This window comes from Xiphophorus couchianus, chromosome 8, assembly GCF_001444195.1.
Source record: "Xiphophorus couchianus chromosome 8, X_couchianus-1.0, whole genome shotgun sequence".
NCBI lineage: Eukaryota > Metazoa > Chordata > Actinopteri > Cyprinodontiformes > Poeciliidae > Xiphophorus > Xiphophorus couchianus.
Window position 1 is genome coordinate 17,950,463 of NC_040235.1, and position 19,854 is coordinate 17,970,316.

The window sequence follows — 19,854 nt, forward strand, 5'->3', positions numbered from 1 at the left end:
TAAAACATTAATCCTACTTTCAGTCATTGGAGAAATGTTGATATAGTTACTAAGTACTTTAATCGCCAAAAATATGTATCTCCCTAGTCGTTTTGCTATTCAGACACTCTATTGTTGTATTTATTTACTAATAGATTGGAGACCCCATCCAGGACTGATGTTCTGATATCACTTCTTTTGTTTTTAAATCTTTAGGTAAAGATAATCCACCAAAAACCCAGTTGTGCAATTTAACTGTGACCTCAGTCTGTGTGTGTCTACAATCTCTGCTGACTGATTGTTGTGTGCAGAGAAGTTAATTTAGGTGCAGATGGGCGCATGTTAGCTGACAGTCCAAATGTTAATTACACTTCCTGGCTACCCTTTTGCTGTGGTCTCAAGGCCTGCAGCTCCCTGTGTTTGTTCACCATAAAAAATTTAATTATGTTGTAAATGTGTGAAAACAAGTAAAGTGTTAACAATGTTGAATTATTTAATTTTATTATGTTGTTTAGGCCTTCAAGCAGCTCCCTGCTTTGACCACAGCACTGATGTGTCACCACCTTTAAAGTAAACGTGACAAACTGTTAGCAAAGTGTTGTTTATTTACACAGCTAACTGTGGCAGACCAGCAGCAGCCATATTTCTGGTTACCTAGTAACTGTTAGTCACTCCATCTCTCAAAAAAAACATGAGAAAAACAACTATCAAACAATTTCCCTTTTCTCAAGAATTTTAAACAAAAACGTGTCTAAAATATGTAATTGCAGTTATTTAGAAAGCTTTCCAGCTGTGGGTTTAAACCTACTTCACAAGAGTTTTGAGTGACTGATGAAGAAATATTTTAAAAACATCCAAACAATAATTTGTTTTTGTGATCAAGCTAAATGTGTCATGTATTTATCATGCTGTTTATCGCTGATCATTTATCATGATAAACTTGCTGTCATGATAAGAATAATAAGATTTATTGTGGTGGCGCACTGGTTAGCACGTCCACGTTTGGAGGCCTTAGTCCTCGACGCGGACGTCGTGGGTTCGACTCCCGGTCCCGGCGACCTTTGCCGCATGTCTACCCTCCTCTCCTCTCCCTCTTTCCTGTCTGCCTACTGTCGCAAAAAATACGAGCCACTAGCGCCGCAAAAACTCTTCGGAGAAAAAAAAAAAAGGAAAAAAAAAATATGTCCGAGTTGTTAGCTTTACTATTTTATAATGTTTGTTCAATGAAAACAGCAATAAGAATCAATATGTTTGCAAATATTATTACTGCAATTACTTTGTGCAGTTTAGTGATGCAATTTGCACATCTTTATGTGACTGGTATCCTATAGAATTGTGTTGCAAATGGGAATAATTTTCAAAAGCAGCATTTATGTTTGTGGGACTGTAATTGCTGTGACACGCAGTTACAGCCACACATATCTCAAAAAGAAGTAATAAATAGTTTGTATTGTCAGACAGTTGTCTTTTTTTGATATTGCATGTGCATTATACTTATGTATAGATGGTAGTTAAATGTTAATCACGGAAAATACTTATTCTTTTATGGGTGTATAATGTTTATTAAACTTGTGAGAGCCCCAATAGGAGGAGCGTGTTATTTCCCACACATGTGGAAGGAGTGACTCAGTTGTCCTGACCCTCTGGTTATGTCTGTGGTGACTCTGTAACTGAAGGAAGCCGTGACTGTGGAAGTCACCTTGTCAGACTTGTTTTGGTTTTTCATCAGACCGAGTCTGTTTTCAACCAATGGATGTTTGTCAGCTGAATCCTATGCGGTTTCAAGTATTGAACTGAGTTGATTAACAAAGATAACTTGTTGTTTTGGTCTACTGAGAAATGGTTTGTGGGGGTGGTGTTGGAGCAGCCAGATGCAGTCTGATTGTTTGAGAGAAAACAATCTTCATAACATAATTTGAAGAGACTGGTCTGATCTCCCCCAAAACACGCACACACACACATACACACACACACAAACAACACTGTCCGTCCTTTGGTTGTTGCCAAAACAGCTTCGACCCACCAATGCGCGAAGTCCACAAGACCTGAAGGTGCCCTGTGGTATCTGGCACCAGTATGTCGGCAGCAGGTTTTACTACGGTGCCATAGGCCGGGCTTGTACCGATGAACGAACATGAGATTGTAAGTTCTTCTTTGAATCATCATTCAAAATGTGTCATTGCTGGCTCTAAGTTTCCAGTCATACCTTGGTTCATGGATCCTTCACCTTACTGGTTTCTGACTAGAAGAATTTATTCTGACTCGGCTTGGACTGATATTAGATTCACATGGTATGATAAACTGGAGTGCAAATAACACAGCATTTATAAGAACTTAACTCACTATAACAATGTTGTCTAATTACTTTTGTTTAAAGCAGAAAAGCAAAAGTAATATTGCATATTGATTATTATAATAATCCTCTTTATAACATTTGTTATGATTTTTTCTATTCTGCTCTTTTATTGAGCATCGCTACTCTAGCTAAGAGGATACAGGCAGATACTAGACCTTATAATCGAGGCTCTTGGTGACGGTCACTTCAGGCCAGTAACCGTAAGCCAGCATCTGCAAGAGAAAAACTTAAATGACAAAAAAATATACACTGCTCAAAAAAATAAAGGGAACACTTAAACAGGTGTTTAACACTTAAAGTGTTCCCTTTATTTTTTTGAGCAGTATATATATCTTCAAAGGCCACATTTCTTCCTATGTTCCAAATTTGTCTGTTTGGACTTTGCAAGTCACCACAAATCGGGGAACTGGAAAGGTGGAAGAACATTTTATTCTCTAATGAAAAAAAGGTAATGTGGTCATTCATGATGGTTTCCAAACTTACTGACATGAGAGACATGTTTTTAGAGAAGCAACATTGGTTCCATCATGACCGGGGAGCCTTTTCCTTGGAACTATTGAGCTTCTTGTTGTGCAGTGGGATCAAACCATGGCTCATTATGTAGAGATGACTGCGACTTGATGACTAGGTATTCCACCAAGACATAGCTACAGATTTCAATACCTGTCTAACAAAGGACCTTCACCAGCAGAATAGGTACCCTCATTTGGACCATCCTGCATATTCATGTTTCTCAAAATTGTGTGATGATGGCAACTGAGGTTTACAAATATTTAGTTAAGTTCCAGACCGTGGGTGCCTTTCATAAGCCATCTTTACTACAAAGACCAATATTTCCACCAGCTTTGCTGGAAATAAATCAATCACTTTTAAATTATTTTTTTTTAAGTAATCAAGAAGACAATTGTGGCTACTCCCTCTTACGTACTTTTTTGACATTTCTAATTCTTTCTTCTTTCTTTTTCATTTTAGTCTGCACTCTGAAACTTTCGATCTGCTGACGCATAGAATTTAGATACAGTTTTGTAACAGATTTGAATGTGCAGTGTTTGGTACAGAAACCTCTGTTTACAGTGACGGAGGACAGATATTTTTGTCTCATCTGTCCTCATGACCTTCTCCCATGCTTCCTCTGAATCATCCAGATGGTCATTTGAAAACTTCAGACAGGCCTGGACATGTGCTGGCTTGAGCAGGGGGACCTTGCTCACACTTAATCCTTGACGGTGTATGTAGCGTGTTACTCATGGTAACCTTTAAGACTATGGTCCCATCTCTCTTCAGGTTATTGACTGTGTCAATAACTAACCTGTTGTGTTGTTCTGGGCTCTCACCTTTCTGATCAGTTACTTTTTTGATGCAATAACATCCATATGTTTTATGTATAACATATGTATATATATATTATACAATAAATGTTATATAACATGTAACATCCAAATGTGAAAAAAATGATCTTATATATTTAGCGAAGTTAATTTGTTTCAAGTTAACTTAATCAACTGTTTCAAAATTACAGTATTTCACAGAGTGAAGACCCAAATCCACCATGATGTTTCTCATCCATTTCAACCTGTCAGACTTAATTATTAAGCACTGGTTGTGTGATTCAGTGAGCATATTTTTATACAGATGTTTAACATGTAGACAGGATCAGAATTCTCCATTTCTATGAATTCTCTAATGATCGGGTTCAGAATGACCTACAGAGGAAAATCAAACTTTGAAAACAAACTTTGACTTTGAAATTGAGGCGTTACGTCAGTTTAATGGTGTTTTCAAAGTCTCTTAGTTGTATCTGGGAAAGAGAATGATTAAAGCCAAGGTGCCAAAACAGATACCTCTTGCTGTGGCTTGACTTGGCCCTCACTTGCATTAGCAGATGCTTGATTTCAGCACCAAGAATTGATCCTTCACATACAATAAGTGTGCAAAGTTTCTTCATACTGTGCAAGTGACAGGTTTTATTAGGATCATTATATAAGACTGTCAATTAAACTACAACTTGATGTCTTTCTACATTTAACAAGGCGAAAAGTCAGAAATTCAGGACTAAACAAAATTCATAATGTAGCATTATTTCTTCTTTTGAGAAATTTCAGGATCATATTTTCTGTAAATATATTTGAAGTCTGTTCCAAGTAAAAAGGAACAGATTTGAGTTAAAATGACAGATTAGTAAATTAAAAGATTACTAAAATTGAAACAGGAGTCTTTGTGGGTGGAGTGGAGGAAGTACCCACATAAAATGCAAGATCAATAACATACTATTCATAATATTTATTTATAGTAGTTTTAAAGCAGGGCTTATCAGTGTTTCTAGCAACTGCGTTTTAAATAAATCCTTATCTGTGTAATACTGATTGATTTTGAAATTGTTGCAAGCCATTAATGACTTAAGGGATAAAGTGGAAAACCTAATTAATGTTACAATTTTAAGATGTAATTTAAGCTAATACCAGCAAAGAACATATAGCATTTTTAAAGAAAAATAATCTAGTTTAACGTCATTCTCTAAGATCTGTAAATAATTGCATGGAATTAATAGTTGCCCTTCTGCTTTTTGTGAAGTTAAAGAAGGTTAACAAGGTAATATTAGCTAATTGTTTTGCCTGGCTTAGTAAAATGTGTTGGTAGTTTTATTTTATTAACAGACATGGTAACTCTTGAACGTTTTTGCAAATGTCTTGCAAAACTTTAATTGTAAATCAGGTATGCCTTTCTTTTAGTATCCAAACCATAGTTTTTATTCAGCCCCCCAAAAGATACTCATAACTACCTGCATGATCCTGTTTATTTTTTATATGAAAAGTTGTACGTGAGTTTGACCTCATTTTGTCACTACATACAGCTGCTTGATGGCACACAGCAGGTACCTGGTGTTTCTAGTTCAAGAATTGTATGGTGGAAAATTGTAGCGGTTTTGAAGCATCACTATGACAAGGAGGTCAAATGTAACTTTAAAAATCAGGGCATGAGAAGCTTGCTGGTAACTTTAGCCGATTCTTGCTATGTTCTTAATTTTTTCACTGTGTTCAATCTCTAGCAGAAGCGTGGTTTTCACGGATGAGTCAGAAGAAAAATGTGCTACATACAAGCTCATCAAAACAGCAACTTCTTCTATGCAACTCAGCGTTTGATAATCTATAAATCTTTAACTTATGTTGACAAAGTTTCGAATGTGCTTCTCAAAAAAAGACGCAGTTTTCAAATGTATTCATTGTTTAAGTGCAAGAAACATAAATCATAGGGTAGAGTCCAATAAATATCTGTGTGACCTGGATACTGTCAGTCAAGACAGTAAAACTTGAAAGAGTGAAGACAGAAGGATCAGAAATTCCTCCAAATCCACCATGAATTACTTCTAAAAAAAAACACAAGCTTAAAAAGAACCCCTCCCAGTTTTCTGACATTTAAAGTCGGCGGCTACGTGCAGATCAGCCCGAATCATCTTGGACCTGGAAGCGACGTTGTTGAAACAATAGGTGCAAATTAGGAGTTGAGGTGTGCTCTCAATTAACAGGTTTAATTTTGTGAAAATCAAATGTGTTCGCTCTGTTAGTGTTCATCTTGAAATGTCTTTAAGAGACATGGCATTTCCCTGCAGCATAGTTTTACATTTTTATGAGCAGCACAGAATAATCTCAAGTAATTTTCATCCGCAGTAGTTCTTTGTCACATCTCAGCAGGTAAAAGTGCCCTTAGATGTAAGGTACCTTCTCTTAAAGGTGTGTTCACACCTGTCTGGACTTTTGTTCTCCACCAAATTTGCATTCAAACCCTAATATTATGTCATGATGTTCCAACTTCTGCCATCTTTTTTAAATTTCATTCATGTATAGATATTTCTAAGAAATGTGAACCTTGCTTTACATATCATATGCTTTGAGTACCATAACTTGACATGTTTTGGAACAAAATGTGATAGTTTATCTACGAGTAAAGTGATTACCATGACGGGGTGGCGGGAATGCTGTGGCAGGAGTTACTGTGAAAACATAGGACCACCATCTTTGGCACGGCTGTGCAAACCTCCCTATCTCAGGAGCTGAATAGTTGTTATTTACACAGAGAGTCGGTGTGCCAACACGCAGGAGCTGACAGTCGTGAACCTGTTTGTCTTGTAGGGCTGTACAGCAGATACCTCGTCTCTGGTGGCTGTGATGCATGTATGATAAAATAATCACAGCGGAGAGCTTCAAACCCCCATCTGCAAAATCTCACACTTTTCATCAGTGTCAGTTCATGCGGTCTGTTGTTTGATTTTTGAGGCGCACCTTTGTCAGAAGCTGATGCCAGGATGTGCTATTAGACTGATAGTTTGAGTGATGTTCAGCATATATTACTGCTGGGTAGATAAATAGCTTTGCCTGATCGTTGGCCAGTAATTATTAAATAATAATCAATATTCTATTCATACACCTTCAACATTTTTAGTCTCGCCTCTTGCTCTGAACCCCTCTAATAAAATATAGCTTCCTTCAGAATACCCTAATTAGAAATGAGTCCATCGATGTGTAGTTTAATCTGCATACATCCAGCTGTTCTGTGAAGGCTTCAGAGGTTTGTTAGTGAACATCGGTGAACAAACATCATGAGGACCAAGGAATAAAGTTGTGGACACATTAATAGGAGGAACACGCCTCTCTGAAAGTAGAGTGTATTGTGCTGTGCTAACCTAAGAAGAATTAGCCAACAACCCAAACTGACAAGTAGTATGTTAGAGAATGCATTAGGATCAAGGAGTCCATCAAGAGAACAGTATAACTGTGGAAGAGAAATCCAATCCTCTGGTGTGAGTATTATTAATGGTTACAAGAAGTTCTGTTTGTAATTTGTTTAGCGAACACAGCAAATGTTTGTAATGTAGCACTTCATTTCAATCTGAACACATCATCCATGCAGTGAAGCTTGGTGATGGAAGCATCATGTTGTGGGGATTGTTTTCTTTAGCAGAAACAGGGCTGAGCTGTTAAGAAAATTGATGGATTTAAATACAAGGCAGTCCTGGAGGAAAACCTGTTGGTCTGCAAAAGACTTAAGAGTGTGGGTGGTTGAGATTCACCATGTTTATGTGCTAGAAGGCCCAGTCAAAGTACACCTAAATCCAACTGAGAGTTTGTAGTAAGAATAGAAAATGAACACTCTTAGATATTCTGGGACAAATGAACAAAATGTCAGTCTCTAGTTTGGCAGAGCTGGTTGAGACATACCCCCAAAGACTTTTTGACCTTGTGTTTGTCTGTCAAATAAAATCTCATTAAGTTATATTTAATTTGTGGTTGTGTTGTTGAATGATAAGGGTCAAGAAGTAAGAATGCATTGTAAACAGAAGTTTGACAGAGTTTGACTGATACTTGGTCAGTTAAACCCCAAATTTCTTAAGTTTTAAAACATCAATTTGAAGTAGACAATTTGTCACAAACCTGTAGATTCTGTCGTCTTTGTTTCAGGAAGCTCATATGTATTTGTACAGAGACGTTGGATGATAATCTCCCAGGTTTTTCTGCTTGAGGCTGCTTTTCGTTGAAAGTATGGAGGTCATGTTTCAAAGCTTTGGTAATTTTATGCTTTAGTCCTTTAAGTCATTATCCTACCTGCTTGTGCTGGTAGCACTGCATCAGATCTGCTTCGGTGAACCCTCCTTTTAGCCATCATGATCAGTGCAGCAGTTTTGCTCTCCAGTTTCTCCTCTTTGTGCACAAAGCCAACTTGCTCCTCTGCAGACACAATGGGAGCTTTCTCCGAGGTCTTCTGGGTAAATCTGAACACGGAATAAACTAACGGCATCTGAATTTGAAGTACCGTGTGGCCATCTATGCACTTCTTCTTTCGTTTAGTTTCTTTAATAACTTCCTTTGAACTAAAAAAGCATTGATTCCTCGCTGATGTTGTCATCTCATCTCTGCAGAAATCGATTCTCGCTATCTGCTGCTTTAGCTGGTGTTTTTTTTTTCTTTTAAAACCCAGGCTGTCATTTTCAATCAGCTGGTCATTAATTATTGAGGCAGCACAGGTTGACAAGACGCACATCCTGTCTTGTTTGCCAGATGATTCATCTGCAGCCAGAATGCCCCGACGTATAATAATGTAACGTGTCTGTGGGCTCCTCTCTCCCAGGAGGGTATGAGGTGGTATCTCTAACCCACAGTTAAGGACAAAACCTCTGTACTACTAATCAGCTTAATGCTGGCTTATTCAAAGGCCCTCTTTCAGACCGAGCAGCTGCTGTCAGCCAGTTTGAGTAGAGGGTGTGACTGCTGGCAGAGCTTGCTGATGCAGAGAGACCGGTTGGTGATTAACAAACGTCAGTAGACTTTGGAATCTGGGGAGCCCGGTCCACTGGCTTTGTCTTGTGAAGATCTACCAGGTGGCTCCGTCATGCTCCCTGCCTGCTTTTCCTTCCTATCTTCTCCCCTTTTTTTGCTCCTACTTCTCCTCGGGGTTGCAGAGGTCTGGGATAAAGTTCAGACACGCCTCACATTTCTAGACCCCCTCGTGGAGGCTAGTTGGCAGCTTCTACAAAAAGCAGTAGCTCTCCATTTTTTTCCCTTTTCTTGGTGCATGCTGCCTGCTCTGACCTATTCTTCTCTTTCCTCGGAGAAGGAGAATCAAGCATTTCTTCGAAAATCTCCTGATGTGTGAGATAATGTTCCCAAGAAATGAAAGGACTAAGCAGAGCAAGCCTGGCGAGAGTGGGAGATGTTTTCTGCTGAGCTGTGTGGGCAGACTGCTTGGGTACACCGCCGTACATCTGGCAGATAGATTTCTGTCAGCAGCTCTCCAGTGACAGGCTGCCTGCCTTTCAGGAAGAGGATCAGATCTGCGGGTCCATGTTGCGAACACCTAAGCACACATAGCCTGCTCCTAAAATGGCTGCCCTTGAAGCTCAGCTCAGAGGAGGATCTGAGCTGCTCAGGCGCTGTCTGCTGGGGCCCCAGCTGACTAGATGAAAGGAGTTGTGCAATCTCCCATTAGCTCGGTGTGGCGCAGAGACTTACTGGCTGAAAAGACACAGCCAACTGTAAGGCAGATGGTGGGTTGAGAAGGAGGGTTTTCTTCCCCACTTTATGACTGTATTCTTCTCTCCTCCTTCCTGAAAGGCTTCTCTTGATATCCATGTCAAGGAACCTTGTGATAGGAGCCAACTTTGTTCAGAAAAGGAGCAAACTGCCAGGAGTGGGGTGTGGACATGTGATGAGGCTGTAACCTGATCCTGGACAACAATGGATCTACTGGTTGCTCAGGGACATGCAGGCAGTTGGACTGGTTCACTTGCAGTTCTCCACTGACCGGTCTTTAGGGGTTGGGAGGTAGGATGGGAGGATTAGTTTCTCTGGTTAGATCAGATTAAACGGTTCACTTTTGCAAATCAGCAAATAATAATGTTCCACTCTAGATTATTGTACAGTGAAGCCCAAAGTAACTCATGGCAGATTTAGACTTGCTTTTCAACCAACAAGTTTGTTTTTGAGAGGAAATGTCAGACATCTTCCAAATAATAAGACAATGTAGCTGGTAAAACATATGTTTTTTTAAAAAGAGAAATCCTCTATTTAAGTTTTAACAGTATTGGCACATCAAGAGTTGTTTATACCCTTCTCCAGAAACAATAAAATCCCTTTTTTAGCAGCTGGACACTTCTTATAATTACTCACCCTCGTTTTTTTTACTCTATCAGTTATAGTGCCATTCACTAATAGTTGCACCTCTGTTTAGGATATGTACAAAAGATTTTTAATAAATTGTTACCATAAATACCACTATTTACCGAAGTTCTTGAACAATGGCCATTTACCTTACTTTAATTGCCAGTTTTCTTGTCTTTCCCATTTTAAAGAGCAACTGAGTCATGAGCCTTCAAGTCGGGTCACACTCATACTCAAAGAAAGAGTGAATTTTTATGGGTTTTTGCATTATCTTTAAACAGTGTTGCCAATTCCAGTGGCGGTGACTCTCCCAGTTAGCATTTTTGTGATTCTGTCAATCTCTCAACAAGAACTACAGACCCTATTGTAGATTCTTTTTCATAGAAAAAGCTTGATGTAATTGGGCAGACTTTGTTCTCCACTGCGGAGTTGTTTTTTAAAATTAGATCACATATTGCGCAGATAGACTTTTTCATACGCTCACCTCTTCAGATATTTTATTTTATCTCAACAAATTGTCAGGTATGCTTTAAACTCGCCAACAAATAATACAATTTACTCAGTTTCAAAGACACTACTCAAGGTTGTACGTTTTTGTGGTGAAGGAGTTTTTAACTAATGTGACACTTGTTTAATAAAAAAAAAATAATAATAATCAGAGGAAGAAAAGTGTTGGATTTTCTTAAGGTGATTTGTGCTATACATGCTAATCTTCAAACTCTGCAATCTCAGTAAATCCAAGTAATCCTTAAGAAACTGTCAACACAATGTGTAAAAATTGTTTACACTCTTAAAGGACTCGTCCCTTTTTGAAAAAATTTACCTGCTCCTGTAATTTAAAGTTGTACTTAAAAAAAGATAGTTATTACAACACAAAGGTCACCTAAAGTTTGCATTAGGAGTTGGAGTGATAACCAAAGAAAACAGCAGGGCTTAAATTAGTCCTGAATTCTTGTTCTGTACATGAACCACCATGTTGACTGCTGTCATTGACAACAATAAATTACCAAAGACTGACATTCACATTTTGAGCACTTAATCTTCTTTGAATGCATGCAAACAGTTTGGTCTTTGACTAATGGAATAATCAAATGAGCTCTTGCTGCATGGAGACAGTTCTTAGAAACATGGCTTGTTAAATCTTTACTAATGTTTTAGTTTGATGCATGCATATGTCTTTTTATTATTATTTTGAAGAATACAGACATGCATGACATAATATGCTAAATTAAAATGTCATCCTATGATAAACATACTCTTGCCATCCCTATTTTTAGTAGAAACAGAGAGATGGAAAGTGGTTTCAAGAATATTTCTCACACTGTGTTCGTTGTATTTGTATACAGCTTTTCATGTTTTCACTCTGTTGTGCTACTTTTTGTGTTTCCTTTGAAGTTTCTTCTAGGTTTGGGTTTCTTGAGTCAAAGTAGGGCATCCTCTGCTTTTAGAACATCAGAAGGTAGACACTGTTGGCCGAGGCTGTAAGCACTACACCCTGACCTATAGAAATGGCATAAATGGTTGGTGTTTGTATCCTGTGAGAGTTTTGGTTCTAAAAATGGCATGATGTGTCTATTATAGATCTATGCAGTGTCACTGCCATCTTCTTATGTTCTAAAGTAAGTGGCAGAGCTGTCAAGTTTTGTAATTTTGTGATAGTTTTGTATGAGACTATCACATACAAGTGATCAAGTGATCACATGATCACTTGATCAAGTGATCAAGTGTCTCTTGATCAGTTTCAAATTTTGCAGTTTAAGTTGATGCATTGAAACAGTCACTCACTCTTTATTTTTGCCTGTCAATGCAGACAGATTTATATGGTTATGAATTTGAAATATATCCTAATGACCAAAAAATGGTCTTAACCAGTAAAACCATGTTTAGTGGAATGCTAAAAACAAAAATCTCAGGCACACTCAATATATCTCTTTGTGTTTAGGGTGAGCAGGTACAGGCAGTGCTAATCATTCACTCTGAGTTTGACCCTAAATAATACATTTTATTTCAGTTTATTTAATAAAAAGGTATCGGATTTCAGCACAAAAAAAAAAATTAAGACAAACTACAAAATGAAGCTTAAATAATCCCTTTTTATCTAGAAGAGAGGTTACCTTGCAGAATTGTCAAGGATCTACCCTTAGACATATTTCTTTTTTAGCGCTATATTGTGACAAGCTAAAGACTGAACTGCAAGGTTTAACAGTTGCCTCTTAAGTCATTGAAGTAGGGAAACCTCTCCGCCACATACTGTACGGTGCTCATCAACAAGCATGCAGCTATGGATTTTAAACAACCCAAACCAATGGTGTCTGGTCACATTCTGCCTCTCTACCACCTGATGCCCTGGCAAAGGAAATATTTTCACCTGGATTAAGGTCTATCTCTTTTCTTTGTCAGATTGTCTATCAAGCTTTTAAATGTCGCAAGAATGTAAGACCACCAGCTTCCATTTTTCCAGTACATGTCAGAATAACAGACACCCCTCTAAATTGTAAAGCCTTCATTTCTTAGTTGATTCATTCAATCTTCAGAGCAGTTAATGCAATCAGATGGAATATTCTGCTCTAAATACTGAGCTCTGGAGCTGCTCTCCAGCTGTTGCTTATCCCAAGGTAAAAAAAAAAAAAAAAATGGGACAAATCAACCCATAATCCCTCCTCAGTTCCTGCATTGTTCTTGGAATAATGCTACGCTGAAAAAAATTGAACCTGCAGCATCTGCTGAATCGTCCCCTCTGCCAACTCCTGTTAGACTACAAGAGTTTACTGACACATCTAAACATTTCAGAGATTTCAAGATACTTTATTATATTTTGATACTTGCTTCTATTAGCTTATGTTGTGGAACGTAAAATATAAGGTTTTAGCAAGAAAACTGTTCTTAAACTGCTTTTAAAAAATGTTTTTTCACATCTAAAATTGTTTTTATAGAACATTTAGTATTATCTAATTTATTCTGTGCAAAAGCATGTCTGCATCTAACATCTGATTGTTCATTGTTTAAACCAGGAAGCATTAATTAAAGCCATCCAAGATCAAGATTAAGCCCTTTCTTATGAAAAACCATGTGATATAGATTTAATTTTTGTTGAACTTGACGCTGTCTTCAATTATTAACTTTTACATCATTGTCTCTATACATATTTGTACGTATATAAAAGTGTCATTCATTAAATTAATATAACAAAGCAGCATGCACTAATTGATTGACTGATTTTCCCTCTTTGTCTTGCAGGTTTCCCTGATTTTTCCAGGGAGTTCTCCCCCTTTTCAGTGATGGAGGGGTTGCAGTGTGATGGCTGTGACTTCCGTGCCGAGTCATACGAGGACTTGAAGACACACATTCAGGAAGTACACACTGTTTTCCTGCAGCCATCAGACGCAGATGAGTCGGACTCCCTGAGAGGAGAGGATGAAGAGGAAGAGGAGGAGAATGGGGATAAGGAAGACAAGGATGACAAAGATTACACGCCTCCTAAAGCTGGAATAAGTATGCCCACCACAATCAGATGCTGTTGTTATTTTGTTTAGGATTAAGAAGCATTTCTTTTCTCTATTTTAGAGGCCTAGTAAGTGCTGATGCATTTTAAAGAGGAGACAAAGAAATACTTTTCTCTGACTGCAAAAAAGTAAATTATATTAATAAAAACTCTGATAATAAATATTCTAAAATATATCTTCAATACTTTATTTGATTTTTTAGGTCCCAACTCTTCTGAAGGACCCAACAAAACGTCACAGAAACCAACTACTGAAACCCATCTCCCTTTTTACCAATGCCAGTTCTGCGTCCGTTACTTTCGGTCAAAGTCGTTCTTGAGAAATCACACCAAAAAGGTCCATAATGTCAGAGAGGAAAAATCAGATCCAAAAGTCTCCTCAGACAAAGCTAAGCAGGCCAGTTACACTGTAATAATGCACAACGATCATTCAAAAGTGTATTCCTGTCAGTATTGCACATACAAGTCTCCCCGCAAAGCAAGGATCTTAAAACACCAACTAATGTATCATAACAAAGTTCCCTCTAGTAGTAGCAAAGCTCAACCGGGCACAGAGGCTGAGGAGGAATCTGAAGCAGGTGCGGAACTCATCAAGGGAACATTTCCCTGCGAATGGTGTGACTACCAGACTGACCAGAAGGACAGCTGGACTGACCATGTGGTAAAGGAGCACAGTGATAAGGTGAAGATCGTTTCCGGCCCTGAAAATCTAGAAGGAGAACCAAGTGCAAGCTCACCCAAGCCCAGCTCTCCAGCCTCTTCCTCTAGCCCAACAAGATCAAATGTGATTTTCACCGGAAAGGAAGATTCGGTGGAAAAACCAGAACAAATGGTGGAAAAGTCATTTGCAGAAATCTCATCCATTCAATACGCACAGATTAGTGCAGTCACTCCCAACAGCACCGGTTCTTCTATTTTGTCAAAAAGATTCGCCTCCGCTGATGTCTCCAACAGTGTACCACATGTGGACACCAACATGGTCAATGAGGATGACTCCAGGAGCAGTTTGGAGGACGACGACGACGACGAAGAAGAAGTGGGTGATATAGATGATCCCAGCTATACGGGAATCCTCTCCGCAGATGCAAAGCAACTGTTAACAGATGGTGATAATAAACTACTGGAAACTAAAGGAATCCCATTCAGAAGGTACATGAACCGATTCCAGTGCCCCTTCTGCTCCTTTCTTACGATGCACAGGCGGAGCATCTCCCGCCACATTGAAAACATTCACCTCTCTGGCAAAACAACAGTGTACAAATGCGACGAATGCCCCTTTATTTGCACCAGCCCTTTGAAGCTCGGCACGCACAAGCAGAGCCACAATCCCTCAGATTTAGAGACATTGGACCTTACTGGGGATAGCCCGGAGCCTCAGAACGATGGTGCCACAGAGCCGCTTAACGGGGGCAATATAAGCTCCAAAGTAAACGGGAAGAAGCCAACCAGCACATCTAATGACCAGCAGAACCCTCATCGCTGCACTCTCTGCAGCTTCTCTACCACCACTCTAAAAGGTCTGAGAGTCCACCAGCAGCACAAGCACTCCTACTGTGATGACCTCGATTCCACTGTCTTTGAAACCCAGACGAGTGACCAGCCAGACACTGAAGTGGAAGCTTCTCCAGTGTTTCTGCAAAAAACCCAGACATCCATATTGGGATCCACCACCAAGAAAACATTAGTTGCAGGAAAAAGAGCCAGGAAGTCCATAAATGACCTTCCTTTGGATCTGTCCTCTGTCAAAAAGAGAACTAGAATTGATGAGATTGCCAGTAACCTTCAAAGCAAAATAAGCCAAAGCCAGCAGGACATGATCATTAACCTGGATGACATGGATGATGAATACAATGGGGAAAATAATGGCAGTGGAGACGAGAGTAAAAACGACAACAGAAACCCAGTCTTTGCTTACAACACGCATCTGTTTAATCAAGAATCCTCAGTCTCTCAAGAAGTAGGCAGAATAGGGAAAAGAAAAAACAACCCCAAGTTAAAACAGAGAAACATTCCAATATCTCTGACTCTGTCTGATGACGGTGAAAACACTTCTGCTGATCCCAGTGACAGCACCATCCACGAGAACATGGATTATTCAGATGATTCTGGAACCATGCGCTTCTACTGTAAACACTGTGAATACCACAACAAATCAGCTCGAAGTGTCAGCACTCACTATCAGAGGATGCACCCTTATATCAAGTTCAGCTTTAAGTATATCCTGGATCCTGAAGACCAGAGTGCAGTTTTCCGTTGTTTAGAGTGCTACATTGAATACACAAATTACAATGACTTACACCAACACTACATGGATCACCATCCGGAAGCAAGCAACGTGCTTAATTTTAACCAACCACATCTTTTGTACATGTGCCGCTTTTGCTCATACACAAGCCCCAACGTCAGGAGTCTGATGCCTCATTACCAAAGAATGCATCCCACCGTGAAAATCAACAATGCCATGATCTTCTCCAGCTACATTGTAGAGCAAAGTCACAAGACCAGTGAATCGCAAACCCTTAGAGAGATATTAAACTCTGGCCCCAAAAGTTTTAACTCATCTTCTTCAGTGCCCAGGTCCTCCTCAAGCCCTGTGCCAAAAACAGCTCCAAAGTCTCCAGAGGCCAGTGCTGAGACAGAATCTCTAAAAGAAACCATCAGCAATGTGGTTGTCTATGACTGTGATGTATGCTCCTTTTCCAGTGCCAACATGCACTCAGTGTTGGTCCACTACCAAAAGAAACACCCAGAGCAAAAGGCATCTTATTTCCGTATACAAAAAACAATGAAGGTGGTGTCAGTTGATCCGTCACATCCCTTAGCAAACTCCTCCTTCAGCCCTGCCATCTCCAGCACTCCAAAACAATCCAATGTAACTCCATCTGTGTATGGATCAGATGAAGAAATGTACTACTGTAAACACTGCGTGTACAGCAACAAGTCTGTGGTTGGTGTGCTGGTCCATTACCAAAAAAGACACCCAGAAGTGAAAGTGACAGCTAAATACATCAAGCATGGTCCTCCCACTCCTGGTCTAATGAAATTAATGGATGAACTGCAAATTGCTGCTCCCAAGCAATTTTTGAAGCAGTTTCAAAATAATGGCCACGATGGCTCGAAAAACTCCAAACAAGGTGGTGGTGAAAAAGGGGAAGAAGAACTGTTCTTTTGCCAGCATTGTGATTATGGTAACCGGACTGTAAAAGGAGTGCTTATCCACTATCAGAAAAAGCACAGGGAAACCAAGGCCAACGCCGACCTGGTGCGTCGTCACACTGCAGTGGTGAGGAGCCAGCGCGAACGAGCACAGATGGTCCAGTCTAGCAGTACTTCCTGTACTGCGATCTCGGCTTCTGCTGATCATGAAAATGCCACACCTATGCGTTCCCTTAAGTGCAGACACTGTCCATATACAACCCCCTATGTTTACGCCCTAAAGAAGCATCTGAAGAAGGAGCACCCTACTGTTAAAGCAACAGCCATGACCATTTTACATTGGGCTTACCAAGATGGCATTTTGGAGGCAGGTTATCACTGTGAGTGGTGCATCTATTCTCATGCTGATCCCCAGGGCCTTTTGCTTCACTACCAAAGACGCCATCCTGAGCATAATGTTGATTATGCATACATGGCCAGCAAGCTTTGGGCAGGGCCAGAAACCACCCAGCAAGGAAATACGGACACAAAACATTACAAATGTAAAGATTGTGCCTTTGAGGCTTGCTCTATATGGGACATTACAAGTCACTACCAGGCCGTCCACCCCTGGGCTATCAAAGAGGATGAATCTGTGCTTTTGGATATCATCAAAGGTGATGGCACTGTTGAAAGTTTCCAGCAGCAGGTCACAAAGGAGCATGGACTTCTGAATTGCCAGTCTGATGAAGGAGTACTAGTTATTGCCACCCCACCTCAAGAAACCCATTCTCACCCACGCCTTTCTATTTCTAACAATCCTTATCAATGTACTGTGTGTCTGTCAGAGTACAACAGCCTCCATGGCCTCCTCACTCACTATGGCAAGAAGCACCCGGGCATGAAAGTAAAAGCTGCAGATTTTGCACAAGAGGCAGACATCAACCCCAGCTCTGTTTATAAATGCCGGCACTGTCCATATGTAAACTCCCGCATTCACGGAGTCCTAACTCACTATCAGAAACGACATCCCTTGGTGAAGGTCACCGCCGAGGACTTTGCAGATGATATAGAGCAAATCTCAGAATTGCACGAAGGAGACGACAAGTTCAAAACTCAGAGGCAGGGCTACGGTGCCTACAGATGCAAAATGTGTCCATACACCCATGGGACACTTGAGAAACTTAAAATCCATTATGAGAAATATCACAATCAGTCGGCCTCAGATATGTTCACACCCTCTCTGAGTAATTTTGCCTCCTTCAGAGAAACAGAGCCAATGGCTGAATGCAGCAGCAGTAATATGTCAAGCACTGCTAAAGTCCAGGAGGTGAGTGAGTTGGACTTTGCCCTTTCTCAGTTACCCATCAATAAGCCAGAGAAACATGCTGTATTCAAGTGTCAGCTTTGCAAGTACTTCTGCTCCACAAGGAAAGGCATTGCTCGCCACTACCGCATCAAGCACAACAATGTGCGCGCTCAACCTGAGGGTAAAAACAATGTCTTTAAATGTGCGTTGTGCTCTTACACAAACCCTATCCGCAAAGGCCTGGCTGCACACTACCAAAAGCGCCACGATATTGATGCCTATTACACTCATTGCCTGGCTGCCTCCAAGACGATGAGCGACAAGCCCACCAAAGTGATTGCTCAGCCGCCATCAGATGGGGAGTGCTCAGAAATGAGCGAAGAGCTGCGTTTGGCGGTGGAGAGGCGGCGATGTAACCTCTGCGGATTCCAGGCCTTCAGCAGGAAGAGCATTGTTTCGCACTACATAAAACGCCATCCTGGTGTCTTCCCCAAGAAGCAGCATTCCAGCAAACTTGGCCGCTACTTCACCGTTATTTACGCTAAGGAGGCTGAGAAGGCTGAGGAAGGCGTGCCAGACGAAGAGGACAAAGAAATGTTGGAGGTCCCGCTACAGCCAGAGGAGGACGGTGATGATGACTGGCTTCCTTTCAAGTGTCTGAAATGCTACCGCTTGTCCTTTAGCACGGGGCAGCTGCTATCTATGCACTACAACGACCATCACAGCATAGACCTTAAGAGGGATTTTTTGGTGTCATCTACCCCTGAGGATGAGGAGTCTGAGTTATACGAATGCTCCCACTGTGAATTGAAGTTTACGGGTCTACCTGACCTGGCTGATCATCTACTGCAGCACAACGAGGAGTTTGAGAAGAGAGTTATGAGACTGGAGAGAAAGAAGCAGGTTCTTGGCAAGCAGAAAGGAACAGAGCCGCCGGATAATAAACATGAGAAGGTGAGCATAATGAGCTCTCATGGAATTATTTTGGCTTCAGAAGGACAGTTCAGAATGTCTCTTTTATAAGCAATTAATATCTGTTGTAGCGTGTGAATGTGTGTATGAACGGGAATGACCGATTTCATTGTAAAGCATCTTTGAGGGTCCTGAAAAGTGCTATGCAAGTTTGATATCAGTTCATTACATTTCATAGATAATACTCATAGCATCTTTATGTAATATAAAACTTGACTACCTGGTTCCAGAGGCTGAAACTTAAAGAGAGTCCAAGAAGACAAAGACCAAAGTGGACTTACTCCATTTTACAGGTCCAAGTTGAAAAAAGAAAATATCGTAGTGGTTAATCCAAATAGGATTCCGAAACCCTTGAAATCTATATTGTTTAGTCATAAGTCACAACTATTCAAAATCATAATGGCGTCATTTCATTTGTGCTTTCTGCATTTCTGTAGTTGTACATAGCAATGCATTTTAATTAGTTTCATTGAATGGTTGTTAAAAATACCTTCAGACGTATTGTGAACTATTAGATGTTTTAGCTTCCTGGAGAAAATGTAAGCTAAAAACAATATGAATGCCCTATAACTCATCAAATATTTTTGGTTATCAATATTTTATATTATCTTAACTGTATAATTTATCTAGAGCTTCTATAAAAATGGTTGAGTAAACCAGATTCAGTTTTTTCTTCTTCATTTTTGTCATCAGGAAAGCCTTGCAAATAAAACCCCCATAGGATTCAGGTGCAACTTCTGCGTGGAGATCCACCCGACCCTCCGAGCCATCTGTAACCACCTTAGGAAGCACGTCCAGTATGGAGAAGCCAAACGGGGTCGTGTCAAGGTGAGCAAAGCTGTTTAATATTTCTGTGTTACAGATGTAGTCATAGGAAAGTCATTCTTTCCAAGGATGTAATTGCACAAATGTTTAGCACAACAATAATACATGTACAAAAGGTAAAAGATGC

General features: G+C 40.0%; 1 protein-coding gene across 5 annotated transcripts in view; it reads left to right on the forward strand.

Annotated features, from left to right (window-relative positions):
* Nucleotides 1–19,854, forward strand: part of znf462 (zinc finger protein 462) — a 57,330-nt gene that overhangs the window by 19,949 nt on the left and 17,527 nt on the right. For all 5 annotated transcript variants that reach the window (XM_028024732.1, XM_028024730.1, XM_028024731.1 and 2 more), the window contains exons 2-4: nucleotides 13,222–13,476; nucleotides 13,690–18,884; nucleotides 19,596–19,730. In XM_028024732.1, the coding sequence (XP_027880533.1) occupies nucleotides 13,263–13,476; nucleotides 13,690–18,884; nucleotides 19,596–19,730 (5,544 nt within the window). In that variant the 5' untranslated portion in view covers nucleotides 13,222–13,262. The remainder of the gene's footprint in view (nucleotides 1–13,221; nucleotides 13,477–13,689; nucleotides 18,885–19,595; nucleotides 19,731–19,854) is intronic.